We start from the raw sequence: 13,829 nt of genomic DNA on the forward strand, positions 1-13,829 counted from the left end.
TGAATGTAACAAGTGCAAATTGGCTAACCCAGACTATCTTCACTTCTTTTACACATGCCCAAAGATCAGACAGTTCTGGGGCAAGGTTGCCTTTTGGATTACGAGCGCCATTAAGCTTGGAGTTCAACTAGAAATAGAACAAATTTGCTTCTTGGAATGGCGCGATCTCTGTTTCAGAGATACTCTCTTATTGACTACCATTATTTTAATTACTAGGAAGACCATCTTGAGTGTCTGGGCAGAGAGTACTAGCCCCACCTTCAATGCATTCAAACACCAATTACACAAACAATTGCTCATTGAACAGCTAGACACCAAACTAGATACTACTAGGAGACTTAAACAGTTTATACTTAAATGGCGACGATACATCGAATCATTGAGCTTGGACTCCCAGAGACTAATTTTAAACCCCTTTGCACATACTGAATACATGCTGACAGCATCCCTAAGAGGCGAGTGGGGATTCTTGTACCAACCACGCGATAACGGGGTGGGAGAGAAAGAAAACATGACCATATAAACGCTCATAGGTGACTCTAGGACCCTATGCACTACAGCCCTCACCCTCTTCCCCTTTTCTCTTCCTTTTTTTTTTTTTTTTTTTTTTTTTTCATTCCATAGAGCAGGTACTATGACTATTACAAGTCTTGCCAAGAACCCAACAGATAACTTACCACACGAAGGTGTCACAGTTAATTAATGGTTGTTTAGAAGTTCAGTTATATTAATAATGTTCCCCAAATAGGGGAGGATGAAAAGAGGACAAGTAAAAGTTGGATTATGATATAATTCAAACTGTTGTTTTGCTGTTTATTGAAGGCATACATGCATCAGATGAATATTCCTTTTGTCAACTCCAGACCTGCGAGTCTGCATTGTATAAGTTTACATGTACTTGTATCCTTTTTCTTGTTCTCAATAAAAATAGTATTTTAAAAAAAAAAATATACATAGACCAAGCCAGCTTTTCACTGCTTATCGACACTGAAATAAGACCTACGGTGTGGTCGGACCACTCCATGGTTACCATGGAGTTGGAATGGCCTGACTCCCCTGTAAATCCATTTATCTGGAGACTAGATGACTTTCTGCTACACCACCCTCCCACCACACAAATCTTGACTTCATCAATCCAAGAATATTTTCAGTTTAATGATATCACTGACACATCACCCCTCACGATCTGGGAAGCGCATAAAGCTGTTCTATAATTTTACGGTAAACACTCTGAATTCATGCCTCCACCTATTAGAAATAAAACACAAAATACCCCTAAGGACACAAGACTGCTGTCTACCATTATAGATACGAGAAGGGAACTCAATTCCATTCTTCTAAAGGAAGCTCAGAGAAAAGCCCTAATGCTTAGAAAGACCTTCTTCTATGAAAGAAACAGTTTAGGCCCTTCCTAGCAAAAGTTCTCAAAACCAAATTATCCCTTACCCATATATACAAAATTAAAAAACCTGACAATGCTTATCTACATGACAGTAAAAGGATTGCTGACCAGTTTAGGGACTTTTATATGCAGGTATACGGTATAGCCTAAAATCACAAACATCCCCTAACCACACAATAGAGATGCGTCACTACATAGAGAAGGCAAACCTGACTCAAATATCGTTGACTCAACCCGACGAACTAGAAAAAACAATATTCCTAACCGGAATAAGAACGGCCATACCAAACCTACCATCGGGGAAAAGCCCAGGGCCAGACGGATTCACCAACAGTTACTATAAAATCTTTAAAGACTTACTAGCCCCCCACCTTCTCAAACTTTACCAATCTATAGGTGACACTACAACCTTTTCAAAAGAAATGTTAACATCACACATTACTGTTCTCTTAAAACCTTACAAACCACCAGAAGACCCCAGCAGCTATAGACCTCTCTCATTGTTGAACACAGATTTAAAAATCTTTGGCAAAATACTATCAAAACATATAAACACAGTTTTTTACGAAATTATACACACAGATCAGGTGGGTTTTGTTCCACAACACAAAACCAGGGATAACACAATTAGAGCTCTAGCGCTATCAGCTTATGCTAAATTTAATGATATTAGATATATTATTGCCAAGGTTTTTTCCCTGCTTTGTTTGCCATGGCCAGACTGGTGTACATCATCTGTGTGAGACAGGATGCAGTCTCAGAAATGTGATGTCATCACTTATTATTTAAAGGGCCTCTGTTCAGTATGCTTTGCCCTTGCACTGTCTCAGACCTGTTTGTAAGAGCCCCTGTGTATTACCTGGCTATCTGACGTCCCTCCTGGTTCCTGATCCCTGGCTTGTTCCTGACTCTGCTGTTCTCCTTGTTCCTGATTCCGGCTCGTCTCACTACTCGCTTTGGCTCCTGACTCGGCTCGTCTGACTACCAGCTCTGGTTTTGATTCCTGGCTTCTTATTTGACTTGTGGACTTTTTATAATTTTTTGCTATTAATAAAGGTGTGATTATTTTTGCACTTCTCGTCTCAGTCTGATTCCTGGCACCCTGACAATTATATATATATTAGATATATATTGCTTATTGCAATAGACACTGAGAAAGCGTTCAACAGAACCAACTGGCAATTGAAGCGACACTAAAAGCATTCGGTTTTAGCCCAAAATAAATTAATATCATTCTTAGCCTCTACTCACATCCGAGCACAAAAGTAAAAGCAAACTGTATGTTATTAAACCCCTTTCCAATACAAAATAGCACTCATCAGGGCTGCCCATTATCCCCTATCCTCTTTATCTTGATTATGGAGGTATTGACCGCACACATTAGCAATAATATAGATATATACAGCATTTACATAGGACCCCATGACTTTAAAATAGCTATTTTCGGTCTCCTCACCCCACACATCTATACCAGCAATAATACGGGAGCTAGACACATTCGGCCAATACTCTTACTTCTCTGTGAACAAATCGAAATCTGAAATTCTAAACATATCCCTTCCACATGCTGGTTTTATCTTCTTTCCACCATATACCCATTACTCTTACAAACAGACTCCATCAAATATCTTGGAATTCACATCTCCCCCGTCCACTACCTTTTTGAGAAAAATTATACCAATCTACTAATTAACACACAGAGAGACCTGACGACCTGGTCAAATAAACTCCTCTCCTGGTGGGGTAGAATCCATCAAAATGACAACCTTGCCTAGAATCCTATACGTCTTACAAGCTCAGCCAATACATATACCCAATTGGGGCATATCAATTCCTTTGTGTGGGGCAAATGTAAACCTAGAATAAATAGAAATACCTTATATCGCAACACTGCACAAGGAAGGCTGGGTTTACCAAACATAGAAGACTATTACAAAGCAGTAACCCTTCAGAGAATAATGGATTGGCATGGCACTGGGGAGTGCAAAGCATGGGTCTCGATAGACTCCCATGTCTTCAAAGCCCCTCAAGTATATGCCCTATGCTGGGTTCCTAACGGCCTTAGACCCCCTCAATGTCAACAACTAGATATCCATAAACAATTATTTAAAAACTGGTATTTTCCACATGAACAAAAAATCCTCATTGCCCCGCAAATACTGGAAATGACTTATAAATTGATGCTCCACTGGTATCTCACCCCATCTAGACTGAACACCATTTTCCCTGGAACATACCAAAATTGCTGGAGAGGGTGTAGAGACCGTGGAAGCCTATTACATATGTGGTGGCAATGTCGGAAACTCCACCCCCTTTGGGACGCAATCAAAATTCCCTTCCAATCAATCCACTGAGAACATTTTGACCTAACCCCAAATATAGCTTTATTAAATGATCTCCCCAAACCTTCATGCACAATTAAATCCCTCCTCCTTCAAATTGGTCTCAATGGAGCCAGATCACTGATAGCACGTTCATGGAAAACTCACACCACTCCCACAATGCAGATGTGGATAGAGAGAGTCACAGAACTTCTAGGTTTAGAGGAATATGGATACCTTAAATGTAATAAACTAACATTCTTTTCAGAGGCCTAGTTTTATTGGTAAGACTCTATACAATCACATAAAGACAGGCCACAACACCAGTCCCTCACTCAACTACAAAACACTCTACACATGAAAACATTGGATGCAGTGGAGCCCTCCCGCCCGGAGCATAAGTCTGTTCCTCTCTCAACTCCTCTCCCTTTCCTATATCCCTACCCACACTTACCTGTACCCAATCTCTCACTGACCCCAACCACTACTTGAGGTACGTAACCAATTATTTGATTTGAATATGATTCACTAGTGAAACTTTAAACATCAACTAATGCAAACATTTATATGCTAACACTAAAGAATGTGAGCACCAGTTATAATTTGTTGAATTTTATTTGTTATAACTAATTGTTAAAGCCAAAATGACAAAACTTGTAATATTTCTGTCTACATAGAATCTGTGCAAATTGTAACATTTATTACAAAAATAATAAATAAAAAAAATAAAATAAAAAAGGGCTTTTGTAGTGCATTGCCCTAAAGCAATCAGCTCCTTTAACCTAAATAAAGTACTAATTACCCCCTAAAAGTAAACCCCGTACCCACACAACCCCCCAAAATAAAAAAAAGACTAAGTCTAAAAAACCCTAAGCTACCCATTGCCCCTAAAGGGGCATTTGTATGGGAATTGTCCTTAAAAGGGCAATCAGTTTTTTTGCTGCCCATTAAAAAATAAAAAAATCCCTAATCTAAAAAAAAAAACACCTAAAAAAAAACCTTAGTCTAACCCCAAAATAGGTAGTCACAATTCCTGAAGTCCGGCGGTGAAGGTTTTCTTGCAGGCAGTGACATCTTCATCCAGCGCAGGGACATCTTCTATCTTCATCCAGAGGGAAGGTGGCGTGGAGCGGAGGTGACGGCGGAGCAGCATCGACGATCGCGGCGCAGGACTGGCGGATGCAGAGCAGGACCATCAGGGAGGTTCCTCTTCATGCGGTCTCCGCTGCACACTGAAGATTGAATGCAAGGTACCCCATTTATATTGGGTACCTTGCATTCCTATTGGTTGAAATGTTGAAACCAGGCAATAGGATTAGAGCTACTAAAATCCTGTTGGCTGATTTGAACAGCCAATAGGATTTCAGTAGATCTCATCCTATTGGCTGATTTCAAAATTTCAGCCAATAGAAATGCAAGGTACCTAAATGGGGTACCTTGCATTCAATATTTAATATGCTGCAGCAACTGCATGAAGAGAATCCTTCACGCCGGTCCCTCTCCGCGACCACCGATCCTGCTCCGTGATCGCCGGTCCTGCTCCATGATCGCCGGTCCTACTCCTCTCTGTGCCACCTTCCCTCTAGATAAAGATAGAATATGTCCCTGCGCTAGATGAAGATCTTCACCGCCAGACTTTAGGAACTGTGAGTACCTATTCCGGGGTTAGACTTTTTTTTTTTTTTTTTAGCTTAGGGATTTTTTAATTTTTAAATGGGCAGCAAAGAGCTGATTGCCCTTTTAAGGCCAATGCCCATACTAATGCCCCTTTAGGGGCAATGGGTAGCTTAGGTTTTTTGGACTTATGTTTTTTTATTTTGGGGAGTTGTGTGGATGGGGGAGTTTACTTTTATGGGGTACTTTGTAATTTGTTTAGGTAAAGAAGCTGTTTAACTTAGGGCAATGCACTACAAAAGGCCCTTTTAAGGGCTATTGGTAGTTTATTGTTAGATTAGGGGGTGTTTTTATTTGGGGGGGTATTTTTTTTTAGGGGTATCAGATTAGGTTACATTTTTTTTATTTTTGATTATTTCGTTGATTTTTTTCAGTAATTTTAAATAAACTGCTCTCTGGGCAGGCTTATTGCCTAGTACAAAATAAAGGTCTTAATAGGTCTGGAAAGTGAAATATGCTTAGTTTTGCAATCAATGTTTTCACCCTTTGAAAGAGTTTTGTTTATTGTATGTCATTTGCTGCAACCCAAATAGGAGCAGATGTAAAGGAGCAACATGTAGGAGTGTGGTTAAGCCAAGTAACAGGGGAAGGCTTTGGTGTAAATTATTTTCTTCTGTATACAAGAGGAGAAGGACCAATAGGAGAGAAATTGCAGCAAAATAAAACTTACAACCCTTACCTAATAACGTTGTTGACTCCTAATAATATCATGGAATAAACTGCATAATATCAATGTAAATGAAACTCAAATTCAAGATGGAATACATCAAAGGGTTCTAAGGGAACCTAGCCAAACCTATCGTCAGGCAAAGTAGCGAAGGAATGGTGTAAATCTAATGTTTAAAAAGGCAGCGCTAATCAGGCAGCTGCTTCTAGGGCTAAAAAAATATTAACATTTATTAAAAAAAGGACAGGAATGAATGAGAGAATAAGAAAAATGTCTGAAGGAGCGCCTATATTTAGGCAAGGTCTGTCAATAAGATGGAAGTCTAAATATGGTTTAAAAGGCTAAGTACTATAGTATTTAATATCACAAATTATAGTAAAAACATCAAATATTGACACAATTATAATAAAACATCAATTAAATTACAAATTAATGCATGGATCCATGATTAAAAAGTTATATAAAACATTGTTAACAATTTAAAAAATTATTTAAAAAATGGTGAAATTGGGGGTAGAATGTCGACAGAGCTGCACAGTAAACAATAAACAATATACACTCTAAGAAATGTATGTATCCTAATATGTCATGTGAATGATAGTAATGTAAAGGTACATCCGGCCAAATAATAATACAATGAATACAGTATGTGATGAAAAAACAAATAATAGAGTGTTCTTCAATAAATAACAATGAATACAATTTTGTGATGGAAAAACAAATACTGGAAAGTTCATCAAATAGTTGCTTTTGCACAGCTGATTTTGAACTTTGTACTATTGTGTTTTTATGGTGGAGTTAATTTTAACTTTAAATACCCAACCGGGTGCAATAAATGTTACATTTTATACATATTATGGACTGGCTCAATTTCTCTTTGTTTAAATATGCAAGAGAGAAAGCATAATTCGGTCTTTATGTAAATGTATACATATTGGGCCAGATTACAGTTACGCGCAAGCTATAAGGGGTTTATCACAGGTGTTTATGCGAAAGTTGAAAGTAAACAATTCATGTTAGCACGTGTTGGGTTAGCGCATCCTCAGAGCTCTGGTAAACTGTGTACACAACAGAAAAAAGCATAAAACAAATAAAATACATTTAACAATACAGTTACACTCATATTAACACTAAGTTATAAGTGCTCAAAGATATGGTATGAGGTCTCTGGTGTTAGGAAAAAAAAGCAAGCAAAGGGCTTTAAAATAGAAATACATACATATAAATGTCTAAATATGTATGTAGGTATATATATATCAATATATATGTTTATATATATATAATTCATGTTTATATGTGTATACAGATGTATTTATATGTGTATATATGTATTTATAGACATATATACACATTTAAACACATAAATACGTATGTACACACATATAGACACATAGGGCCGATTTAACAATGTGCGGATCATGTCTGCCGCACATCGATAAATCGATACGCTGTCTGCATTTGTCATTGCACAAGTATTTCTTGTGAAATGCTTGTGCAATGCTGCCCCCTGCAGACTCGCGGCCAAGGACGCTAGCAGAGTGTGTCAATCTGTTTGGGCTGATTGCTGTCCGTCGCCTCAGAGGTGTTAGACGAGTTAAGGAGCAGACCGCTGCGTCTTAACTCCTGTTTCCGGCGTGCCTGACAGTGTTTGTTAGGAATTGCTAGCATGACCAGCACCATTTTGTCCTTAGGCATCCATCTTGTCTCAGTAACATTTATTATAGCAGCTATTCTGTAGTGGGAAAGGATATATTTGTTATTAGTTTCTGTAGAGTTAGTTTGGCCTTGCAGATTTTCTGGGCAAGGTGCCTGGAAGTTGCTATCTCTATAAGATGCCCATATGGCCTTGCTTTGGGCCTAGATGCATTTGTTATTATGGCTATAGAAATATTTCTTCTCAAAACTGTCTTTTACCTAATTATAATAATGAGCTTGTATTTTTCCTGACAAACACTGTGTAAAATGACGCTGTCATGGACTGCCCTTAAGACGTGTTGTTCATCTCTCAATAAAGGAGAATAGTTTTAGACTCATTGCTGCGTGGTCTGAAGTCTGTTCTCGTGGATATCCTGATCAAATAATATATTCATTTCCAGCTGGTATGGTGTGCCTAAGGCCCAGTCCTGACTGACACTCCCCCTCTGAAAACAACACCTAACAGTGTTATTATTCGGGATGGGCGAATGTTTCGCAACATTTGAAAAATGGCACGAATTTTAACACATTTGTTCGTTCGAATCGAATTTCGAATGTTTACATAACATTCTAACATTCGATTTCTAATGTTCGGTTTCGAATTTTACGATTACATTTGAAAATATTATTTTCGAAAAATTTGAATTTAGATTGTAATAGTATTTCTAATGCTTTTTCTTTAAATATAATATTCGAATTATGCAATACGTGTATTCGAATTCGAATTTAGATTGTAATAGTATTTCTAATGCTTTTTCTTTAAATGTAATATTCGAATTATGCAATATTCGAATTTGAAAAATTCAAATTTATATTCGAATTCGAAAAATTCGAATTTATATGTTTGTAATAGTATTTCTAATGCTTTCTTTAAATGTAATATTCGAATTATGCAATATTCTATATGGAAACATTCAAAATGATATATTTGTATCTATTATGTATCAATTTACTAGATTCCCGCCCTACCACATGAACTATTGAACTTCTGAATAGTATTTGTTAAATAGAATGTTAAATTCGAATTTTTGAATGTGGACATTCGATATAATTATAAACATTCAAATTCGAAAGTGACATTCGAAAACTGTAAATAACATTTGATTTTCGAATTTTTAAGAATATTCATTCTTATCGACATTCGGATTTAGAATTCGAATTTCGGTAATAACATTCGTTCTACATTTGAAATTCGGAAATTTACACATTTGCCCATCCCTAGTTATTATGAGTGTAACTGTACTGTTAAATGTATGTTTGATGTGTTTTCTGCCACTTTTTTGTCTCACGTAACAGTTAACCAGACCTCTGAATTTGGCTAAGCCAGTGCACGTTAAATTTGGTTGTACTAAAAAAAAAAAACAGTTTTCTGATATAAATTACAGTGGGAGAAGGCAAAATAAATATTGTGAGTGCATTGTTTATTCAATATATTTATAATTAAACCTTTTATAGGGAATATCCTTTTTAGGTTTAATGTCCATGAATAGCTATTTACTCCATTAGGTTAGTTAAGAGTTTTAGTTTTAGTAGATTATTTAAAAAGAATTGAAAACTTAGATATTTTATTCAGAGGTTTAAAGTTAGATAATATATCTGCAAGAAGTGGAAAAATATGTCAAAAGAAACTTAGATTCAGAAGGTTCTGTTAAATCTTGGAAAAATGTAGTTTGTCACATGACTCTTTAGAAAACGTGTGTTCCTGCATCTTTAAACTCTCTCTACATGACGCCCCATCACAAATGAACTGAGAATGGGTTGGATCACTGTCTGCCCACTTCTTCTAGCCAGTAACAAAGTATTTCTATTTAAATTGCTTTGGTGGTAAGGGGAGACACCTCCAGCAGCTGTTAACCCTTTAATAAATATAAAATGGCATAGCAGCATTGAAAGGGACATAAAAGCCAATTTCTTTTCTTTCATGATTCAGATAGAGCAAACAATTTTACCACAATAAAAGGTTGCCACTTTTTGCCTGAGATCCACATGTTCCAATAAGGGTACAGCTATTCCATGATGCTAGTGGAATTACTTTATTTTGGAAGAATATATGGGGAATGTGCAGTAACCCTATCCACACGTTGCAGATGGAACAGTGTTTGGTTACTGCCGGGAATCACTGATGTGATAGAACATACAATTTTAAATAACTTTTCAACTTCTATTCTTAAATTTGCTTTGATCTCTTGGTATCCTTTGTCGAAGAAGCAGCAATGCACTACTGGGAGCTAGCTGAACACATCTGGTAAGCCAGTAATATGAGTCATACATGTGCAGGCACCAATCAGCGGCTTTCTTTCAGTAGTGTGTTGCTGCTCCTGAGCCTACCTAGGTGTTATTTCCAACAAAGGATAGCAAGAGAACAAAGCAAATTTAAAAACAGAAGTAAATTGGAAAGTTGTTTAAAATTGTCCCTTTAAAGGCTTTAGTGAGCTAGCAAGTTGATCCCAGATATATACAAAACTTATATGAATTTATTTTCCCTTTGTCTTTTATTTCACAAATACATTATCAAGGTATTCTATCAATCCATGATTTATTTTTTTCTTTGGTTAAATTAGGATAACCTATTTATAATGGCAATTGTCAAGTGTGTTTTACCTTATTATGAGAGATTAATAACAAATGAAAAGCTCTACCAGGAACAAACAATACTTCCTGTTCTTTCGCTAGTTGCCAATTGGGGGCAGCTTCTTCTAGCAAAGTTGTGTTTTTTTACAGTGGAGAACTTTCCTGAAGTATATCAGTCTAATCTGGCCTATAAACGATGGTCTAAGCCCTGAAATACCAGGTAATCGTCTTCTGAATGAGGAAAAGGATGACATCAGATGACGTTTCAGGCTCCTGTGAGCCTCATTATTGAGATACAGCTAAAACTTACACCTGGGATTGCCAAATCTGTCTTTAGAGAGATATTGTCTGGTATTTGAGGCGACATTTTAAAACACCATGAAACAGGTTAAGCTCAAGTCCATCTTATTTAAATTCTGGTTATTTTTAAACTTCTCAACCAACACCAGGCCTCACACAGGAAGTAAATACTGTCCAAATAAATAACCATCCTGTTTTTTTTCTTTAGAGAAGCACCACTATTCGTTTTATCCCATAGCCTAGGCCAAGTGTCAAATGCAAACCTCTCTGTGAGGCCTGGGCTTACTGAGAGAAACTAGTGGCTCAAGTGGTGGATGTTTTGCGTAGTGGGGCCTAGTTAGGAAAGTATATGGACAGTTCTTTTTTCACTTTATAAATAAGGATTTTCTAGAAAAGAGTAAGGACAGCATGGCAGAGCTCCCAATATGTGCGATGGTTGGGACCTCACGTAAGCAATAATCAGTGCCAGATATGTTAAACAGTTCCCTTTAATGAATACATCTGAGAATGATATGGTTGTCCATCATAAAATGTTGCTATATCTATAAAACCGTTGCATTTCTTAGATGTGACATAAAACCTGAAAGATAATAGTAAGCGTTTTGCAGTTGTATTTTAGAAACAAGGGAGGCACCAAGCTCCAAGCTGTACAAAAGAAAGCTCCAGTCTTGGCCTGATAACCTTTCACCTTCTGTAAAACACATAAGCCAAGGTAAACTAAGCCCAAGAGATATAAATACAATTATGTCTGCCCAAAATGTTACCTGAATGGTAATACAAGTTCAGAAAAAGAATTACTTTGATCACGCCATCACCTGTTTTAAAGTCATTGGTGTGACCATATCTGGACTTCTTGTGGAAAATGATAAATAAATAAGATTATTTTTTTATTATAAGCAGGACCCATCTCCTCCTCTATTAATTTCTTTTTTTTATTTCTTTTTTTTAATGTGTCTGTATATCTTTTTTTGCCGTAAATCTTTGGGTAGTCCTACTCATGTATCCAATGGTTTTCAATTTGGCAGCACTTTAGAAATTATAATAATGTTTATAACATTATAATAATTGTCCGCTACTATCATTGAAATATGTCTTAATATTTTGGAAAATTGTTTGTCTTAATTACACTTAAGAATTTGATGACATTTTCAATTTTAACTACTTATGAGTCATGCAGCTATATATTTTAATTACCATTGATAAGTGTATTCTTTTAACTAAATATGTAACACTTCACAAATGATTGAAGAAATAATAATTTATTTAATACATTTTATTCTTACACTTTTATTCAAAGAAAATATGTGCACTGATTGCATTTAAATGTATTTTTTGTCTTAATTTAAACATTTAAGAAAATTCTAAATATTATTTACAGCAAGATTGAAAAAATATATATAAATACAATGATTAAGTTATTTTTTATGTGATGTTCCTTTTTTAAACCCTGAGTCATATAGAGAAGCTTCTCTGTTTATTCAGAAAGGTCATCCATGCATTGCTCAGGATGCTAAACTATGTATGTTCAGCTTGTAATGGTTTATTTTATATTGAAACATGTAAAGATGGAATCCATAAAATGCAAAGTGTTGCAGTGAGCAATGTGTATAGTCCCCAGTGGCACCTCAGGACACAAGGCACGGCTCTGGTTTGGAATGTAACCTAACACCACATTGTGAGTTAGATGCAGTTGCTATTAAGGCAGAGGTGGTGTGTTCGTGGTGTTGATCACAAGTGCTGGGCAGAGACATTCAAGGGTTTTTTATTGCGTCATTGAACCACTTGAGCACTGATTCTTTGTTCTCCTTTACCCATCTAATGTTAGCTTTGGTTTTCTCTATGGCTTGCTCCAGGGACCGTGTAGCCGTTCCAAAACCAATATCCTGGTTGTCTAGTTTAAACTGTTCCAGCTAGAAACAAAATAAAACATAATAATGTATGAGTAATTGATATTCACTACTTATTTTACATGTAAAGTACCCAGCCTGTAGAAAGTCAACAAATCTCCCAAGTTTCCCTGAAAACGGAAAAAGCTCTAAATTTCTAGATATTTTAAAATGGAAATTAAATCTTATAATGATGAATGAGAGCTCTCAGTTAGTGCATATGATCCATGGAATTGTATAATAAGAAGGTATCACAAATTTTGGGAATGCTTTTCCAGCTTATTTAATTTAGGCGATTGTAATGCAGAATAAAAAGTACACTTTAGTTCATTTAATTTATAAAATGAAAGTGGGAAAAAAATCATTTTCTTTATACATACATAGTATACATAAGCAATTAAGCACCACATTACAAAAGGTCAGCATGCAACATACAAAGTAAACTTTGATATTTGTCAGAAAAAAAATCTACTGCTCATTTGAAATAAAATGCTATTGAATTGTCTTTATATTATGCATTTGTTGATTATGCAATTCTACAGTATTTAATAGTCCTCTAAAAGTGTTTGCTTCAATCAGGTGTAAGATAAAAGCAATAAAAGTTATAAATTGAATTTTATAACTTGCATGCCCTTTAAATGTATATTCATGTACATGGCTTTCAGCTTTCGGAGGAAAGAAATATGGGCTCCAGCTATCAAGCTACAGATAAAGTTTTGGAGCCCTTGCTATTGCAAGCCTGACATCCACTAGTTAATAAGCATAAGGACACATCTACTTAACCTAAGAGGCGGTGCAGAGTTAAATCACCCTGTTAGTTTGGACCTGCTCTTGAGCAACTCGCTGGATGAGACCAAGGTCACCCATGCACAAGCACATGATTGATTAATAATATATGTGGGCAGCAGACAAGTAGCATCCACTGCCCAGGCAGGTTTCCTAACTGGGAACCTTACCATCCCTCATTTGATAAATGGAACCTGCCCATAAAATGTTCACTGTAGTCCCAAAATTTAAAGTCTACTGCGCAAATAATATAGGCTGCAATCTGTTTTGACTTCAGTAAATTTCTCTACATCATTTACCTTTTTATTATTACTAATAAGGGCCAGATTACGAGTGGCGTACTAACAGCGCAAGAGATATCATAGAAACATAGAATTTGACGGTAGATAAGAACCAAAAAGGCCCATCAAGTCTACCCATATTACATGTTACTTTTTCCTTAGGATAGCCTTATGCATGTCCCAGGCATTTTTAAATTCCTTTACAGTCTTTGTGTTTACCACCTCAAATGGAAGTTTATTCCATGA

The 13,829-nt window shown here is 36.3% G+C and overlaps 1 protein-coding gene across 2 annotated transcripts in view; it reads right to left on the reverse strand.

The window, feature by feature from the left end:
• Positions 1-11,873: 11,873 nt before the first annotated feature.
• LOC128663378 (aminopeptidase Ey-like) overlaps positions 11,874-13,829 on the reverse strand; it is a 173,187-nt gene continuing 171,231 nt past the window's right edge. For both annotated transcript variants that reach the window (XM_053717683.1, XM_053717684.1), the window contains exon 21: positions 11,874-12,540. In XM_053717683.1, the coding sequence (XP_053573658.1) occupies positions 12,382-12,540 (159 nt within the window). In that variant the 3' untranslated portion in view covers positions 11,874-12,381. The remainder of the gene's footprint in view (positions 12,541-13,829) is intronic.

This window comes from Bombina bombina, chromosome 6, assembly GCF_027579735.1.
Source record: "Bombina bombina isolate aBomBom1 chromosome 6, aBomBom1.pri, whole genome shotgun sequence".
NCBI lineage: Eukaryota > Metazoa > Chordata > Amphibia > Anura > Bombinatoridae > Bombina > Bombina bombina.